Below are 6,313 nucleotides of genomic sequence, written 5' to 3'. Positions count from 1 at the left end.
GCAAATGAAGAACTGGTGAGGAAAAATTCTGAGGAGACAAAGCTTCCCACTAACAATGTGTATAAAAGAATGTCACACATGAAGCACATGAAGCAACACAAAAGCCAAGCTGGCAGTTGACTTAGAGACCTCGGAAGACCAAAGAGACGGCCTTCAGTATTGAAGCTCCTCTACAAGGGGTTTTGGATCTGTTGGAATTAGGCTTCTCGTCAGCTGTCTGTTGTTATGACAAAATACCAAACAAAAACGACCCAAGGCAGGGGGAATGATTTATTCCAGTTCATGGTTCAGGAGCTACAGTTCAAAGGGGCAGGGAAGGCAGGCAATAGGACTGAGTCACAGATGCAGTGATAAGTGTTTCTGTCGCAGCACAGCTTGCTCAGAGAAACAGCACGCAGAACAGGGGCGCGGCTACAACGGTCAAAGCCTAAGATCCTAGCAACCTCCCTCAGATAGAGCCCCCCCCCAACACCTTCCAGAGAGCCCACAGTTGTCCAAAGTGGTCATCAGTTGGGAACCAAGTATCCAAACACATGAGCCTGTAAAGGGCACTTTAGCTTTAGAAGGGTACTTTGATCATGGAAAGGAGTGGCGATGGTTTACAGAGCCTATGTGGGGCAGGAATTCGATGAGCAAAAAAAAGAGATAACTGTGAAACTTGGGGTCTGAAGCGGGGTGGAAAGAAAGGAGAAGGAAAGGGTGGCTTTGGGGCTGCAGGGGTCCAGGCTGCTCCCCTGGGCTCCTTGCAATCCAAAGAAATCTGGCAACGTAATCATACACCCCACCCAGCCAAGGCTCTACTTGCTGCCCCAAATGGCCATCTTTGTGAACACAGGTCTTGGGAGGAAGCGGCTAGTCTTCATGTATTCTGAGATCTTCTTCAGGCCCTGTGAGCGAGAAGGATGGAGCAGGAGCTCAGGTCAGCAGCCCCACAGGGATAAGCAGCCCCACTCCAGGAACAGCTTTCCCCATAGGCTCTAGTATTAGAGTTCTGAATGGGGAACTCTTCAGTTTCCTATAAAGACTCTACAACAGGCTTTGTATCCATATCGATTATGTATATGCTATTATGTATATATATTACGTTATATATATGCTCAGATCACCCACTTGATAATCCAAGATCAGTCTCACTGTGCCTACATGTCAACAAAAGCTGAGGTCCAGAGGTGTTAGGTGGCTTGGTCCCTGGGACAGGGACTGAGTCAGTCTGGCTCTAGGGCTTCCATTCTGTGTCCTCTCTGCCCAGTGCCCTCCTCTCCTCCTGCAGGACACCCCACCACCCCCTGTCTTCACAGACAGGCTCCTTTTCCACAGGGAACATCCTCTTGGCTGGTTTACACAGAAAATACCTGTAGCAGGACAAGGAGGTCCAGAACAGGCCAGTGCAGCACACCAGAGAGCCAGGACCTCAACAACTGACCTGGCAAACCCTGGATGAAGTGCACAAGGGGAGGAGGGGCATCCTGGAGTGTTGAGCCAGCTCTAATCACTCCTGAAAGTAGAGGTCCAATCTGTTCTCTGTGGAACCTCAGGCCAATCTCACTGTGCCCCCAAGCTGCCTCATATTCAGCCTTGCTATATACAGAGACTGCAAAGGGACACCAGGTGTGTTTTGTTCCATCTTATCGGTAGAGCCAGCTCAGATAATTCCTACAGTGTTCAGAGCCCTAGAGCTGACTGTTGTCAAGGAGACGGGAGCCGCAAGCCTTGGGCTGCAGCCCTTGGCTCTTCCATCCTTCCCTATCATGCCCACACAGCTCTGGTATACTCCAAGGCCACTGCATCAGGACCAGAGTCAGAGCTGGTGAGAACTGAGATGAGGTATCGCTTGATTTAAAGAGATGCCCAACTAGAAACCCATTGTCCCACCACCTGCAATTGCCAAGTCTCTCTGAAAGGAGAGATTATGTGGGTGTTAAGGAGAGTCCGGGGGACTCGTGCAGTGAGGCTGAAGCTTCGATTCCCAGCACCCATCTGACACCATGTCTGTTAGGTCCCCATCTCTCTGCCGTACTCAGTCTCCGAGTGGAGTCCTTTCCGTGTCTCATTGGGCCTGACGCTGAGTCTCATATAGAGGACGAGGCCAGTGATAGGAGAGAATACAAAACGGCTCCATGGAAACATGGGAAAAGGGAAGAAAAGCCCCACACCATGCCACACTTTAGGATAAAACCCTGAACAGGGCCCACACATACTCTCAAATCTAGTATCAAAGAAACAGCCCTGGGTTTGTCATGTACTCAGATTGGGATCAAATGGAGGGAAGCGTTCTGAAGATCGGGTGTGAGTGTTGTCCACACACGGCTATTTCACATAAATCCTACCAAGCCTCCCTCTCAGAATGCCCATGGCTTACACAGTTCCTGCCATGTTCTGCCTTCTCCACAGCATCCTGGGCTATGTAACCCAGACACAAGGGCCCAAGGCTCTTTCTTTTGACAGAAAATAGGAACATAGCCACTGCCTGCTGACCTTAGAAGCCAGATACCAAGGGGAGCTGGGTATCATCTCTGCTAGTAAGGGACTTACCTTCTATAGTCTGTTTTCATATCTATCCAATGGGAATCACAATTCAATCTGCCCTATTGATCATAATGATAAAGTTCACCCTATAGAAAAAAGATGCTAAGCACAGGTCCTGCCAGACTCAATAAATGCCACTGTTTTTGCTGTTTTTAACTTAGATCCAGGACTATGGATTTATCAGAGGAAGGAAGGAAATTCAAGAAAAAAAGAGGATTAGGAACATCACCTCAAAGCGGGAGATGAAGTCCTTCAGGTTGGGGAATGCGTCCAGGCACTTGGGTTCAAATACTTGGTTCCTCTCCAGGACATCATAAGCAATGAAGTCCACGATGGTGATCTGCAGGAAGCCGCCAGTGAGTGTACTGGAATCTGGTAACTTGGGAAGAATGGCAGCTCCTCCTCCTGTCCACCCCACTCCTTTTACCTTGTCTCCTGCAAACCATGGCCGCTTGCCCAGGAACTCGGAGTAAAGCCTCATCATTCCCGGGAGTTGCTCCAGGTAGCCTGACTTCAGCTTCTCCTACAGCAGAAAACACGGTGACCACCCTCAGTCACAAGATTCTGGGCACAGGCTGAGCTCACAGGGCTGTGAAGGCCCCATCTGAGCAGAGGTGTGGCTGCCTTCCAGAGATTGGGCCCGGGTTAATCCAGGCTTTATTCTGTTATGTCAGCACTGATTAGATCCCATAGGCGCCAGATCCAGTGTCAGAGGTGATGAGAAGGCACACGGGAATACCCTGTCCCTGGGACTCACCACTGATGTCCAGAACCACTCTTGTGGGTCACAATCAGCACTATGTGGGTAGGCTCTGGACTCAGGTGTTATGCAGAGTCAAAGAAGCAAACAATTAAGCACTCTGGAAAAGAAGTCGAATGTTCTACATGGTAAAGTGGCAGGAGAAGGGTAGGACTTGGGTGCAGCTTCAAAAATGATGAGATCAACTTGCGAGGGCGAAAGAGACCAGGGAGAGAGTTGATTGGCTGCGGATTGCCTATGGGGAACATCTGCTTACCACCTTGGGCATCCTGGCTCTGGGAATCTGCTTGGGAAGAGTCCCCAGGTGGTGACGCCCTTCCATTTCCAGGTGGCTCCACTTTTTCCTCATTGTTTGAGAGTGAACTACCGGAGCACCGATGATTTAAGCCAAGTGGAAGCCATAACCCAGGGCAGAAACGGGTAGTCAGAGCTGAGGATTCTAAACATAGTCTTTCCTGCCCAGGTATTGATGCTTGACTGTGCAGGTTTGCACTGGTTGCTAAAGGCAGTAAAGTTCACTGGGAGTTTCATTTGACAAGACTCTGAGGTTTGCGGGTCACTCTGTGGGCAGGAGTGTGTGTGGAGGGGGGTGAGTGTGTGCACAAGCGCCTGGAGGGGTTGGTTTGTTTTGGTAGCTTTGATTTGGAGACATCTTGCTTTGTAACCAGGAAGGCCTTAGACAGCCCCATCTTAGCTCCAGGCTGTGCCACACGAAGGCTGCAGTCCAGGGCACCATTTCTAGGTGAACAGGGCTAAGAATATTAGATGCTAAACACACGGAGAAGGTGGGAAGGCAAGGGTGCAAGCTCCTGTTCTCCCACCTCACCCAGCCCGGAGTAGGACTCACAAAGTCAGGGTTATAGCAAAGCCGGGCTAGCATCATGCGGTTGTCCATGAGCTGATTCTCCAAAATATCCACAAGGATTCTCTCCTCCTCTGTCTCCCCACCTGCGGCACACACAGCACAGACTCACTCTCAGCATCCCACTGTACCAAGCCCAGGAGGATGGCCACCGTCCCCCACCCTGCAGCCAGCCCCACTCACACAGGTTGTGCTTGCGGCCAAGGTAGCGCAGGATGGCGTTGCTCTGGGTGATCTTGTGGGGCCCGTCAATTAAATATGGCAGCTAGAGAGACAAACAGGGATGGTCAGATGGGGTACACGGTCCCGGCATCCCTTCCTTGGGTGAGGACAGACATGGGGCCTGGCACTCAACTGTGCCTGGCATGGGAAACTTTCCATGAACACAATGCACTTGAGTCAAAGAGCTGGGATACAGCCTGTACCAAAAAGATGATGTGGACAACCAGGGGTGGGCGGATGAAAAACCCGACACCGGACCTCCTGATCTGTGCAAAATAGGGACACCATAACCTTCCCCAAACCTCCCTTCCCTGCACCTACATTGGGAAAGTCCAGGCCCAGCTTGAATTTCTCGTTCAGCCATTGGCTTTGGTCATAGTCGGGAGCTGTGGTAGACAAGGTAACATGAAATCAAAGGACCCATGTGTTCAGATCCCTCTCCCAAGACCCTCCCAAGGAATTGAAGACTCTCTGAGACAGCAGACCTGCAAGCTGACTCACACAGTCTCACACTGCAAGTTTCAAGGATAAAGAAGTCTATAAGGGCTGTGGGCTCCTCCATCGCTAAAGCTTACAAAATCTTTAGCCAAGTGCTGAAGGGAATGGAACCCAGTTATATATACAAAGAACCCTCTAATCGTTCCTTAGCATCTTCCATTGGTAGAGCAAACTACACGGTTAAGGTTCTATAAGGGGGTATAGTCTAGTTCCAACAAGAAGAGGCAGAGCTGAGCAACAAGGGGCCTAGGCATGGGCCGCTGGGCACCAGTGGGCAGGAGCAGGGTAGGGATCTGACTAGGAAGGTGCAGTCACCATCACCCATGACGTATCTCTTCTCCTCATAGCTTGAGTCTGTGTATTCCAGGAGCAGGCGGATGGCATGGGCCAGCTGCAACAGACAACCAGAGACAGTGAGATTATTTACCCCCTCCAGATGAGTCCCCACCTCCCTGTACTAATTTTACCATCTCTATGCGCTCTCGCTCTCTCTCTCTCTCGCTCTCTCTCTCTCTCTCTCCCTCTCTCTCTCTCTCTCTCTCTCTCTCTCTCTCTCTCTCACACACACACACACACACACACACACACACACACACACATCTCCAATAGCATGCCTCCACAGATTGCCTTCCGGAAGACAATCCTCCCCGGCAAACCCATCTACTGTGTGTGTCCTTACGCCTCCTCAAAATCTTACTCTGCTTTTGGACCCTCACTTACCCCGCGGATGTCCCAGTAACCCAGTATCATAGGCATGATGCTGTGGTCCGAAAAGACAGGGTCAGTGTCAGACTAGGCTCGACGTTCTGAAAGCTGCCAGAAATGGAGGGACCGGGACTTAGCTCTGTCAGTTTTTCAGACCGCCCGCCCCCGGCCCCAGTTTGGACCAATACCGGAGTCCAGCGGGGCGGGCCAAGCCCACCACAAATGAGAGCCAATGGAGCTTGAGCTCAGATATTACGCAGTGGGTTGGCTGACCCCCTGAAGCAAAAGGCGGGGCTGGACTCGCCAGCTCCTCCTTAGTGTCTCTGCTCTCCTCCGTTATGGGGCTGCTGTTCTGAAGCCTCCGGTCTAGCTGTCAGCCGCACTGCCTAGTGGTGACAATTCAGGAGGCCTGGAACCTTGACAAATGTGCTCTGAGGACAAAATTATCTCTTGTATTGTGAATACATGAAAAGGGAAAAACTGTAAAACATGATAATGTAAATATAGTCATGCATGCAAGATAAATCTTTCTAATTAAATTTGCTTCAACTCCGTGTTTTTGTGCATGTGTGTGGTGTATGTGTCCCAGAACATGTGGTAAATTTATCTATTTTTTCAGTTTTTTTATTTTGATATAATACTAGCCTTTGAGAGAATTCATAATAGAAAAAGCACACACTCGTCTCCTATGAACCCTAGCTGCTCCCTTGTTCAGGTGCTCTCCCCCAAACTTGTCCACC

The 6,313-nt window shown here is 50.3% G+C and overlaps 1 protein-coding gene across 1 annotated transcript; it reads right to left on the bottom strand.

Annotated features, from left to right (window-relative positions):
- Positions 1-256: 256 nt before the first annotated feature.
- Positions 257-5,742, bottom strand: LOC142855045 (glutathione S-transferase Mu 7). Its single transcript, XM_075981629.1, has 8 exons — positions 5,589-5,742; positions 5,184-5,259; positions 4,692-4,756; positions 4,332-4,413; positions 4,134-4,234; positions 2,954-3,049; positions 2,756-2,866; positions 257-887 (listed from the first exon to the last, which is right to left on the bottom strand). The coding sequence occupies exons 1-8, from the start codon at positions 5,622-5,624 to the stop codon at positions 798-800; spliced, it is 657 nt and encodes a 218-aa protein (XP_075837744.1). The 5' UTR covers positions 5,625-5,742; the 3' UTR covers positions 257-797.
- Positions 5,743-6,313: the final 571 nt, after the last annotated feature.

This window comes from Microtus pennsylvanicus, chromosome 7, assembly GCF_037038515.1.
Source record: "Microtus pennsylvanicus isolate mMicPen1 chromosome 7, mMicPen1.hap1, whole genome shotgun sequence".
NCBI lineage: Eukaryota > Metazoa > Chordata > Mammalia > Rodentia > Cricetidae > Microtus > Microtus pennsylvanicus.
Note: the sequence above shows the minus strand (reverse complement) of the source record. Positions and strands in the feature narration are given on the sequence as shown.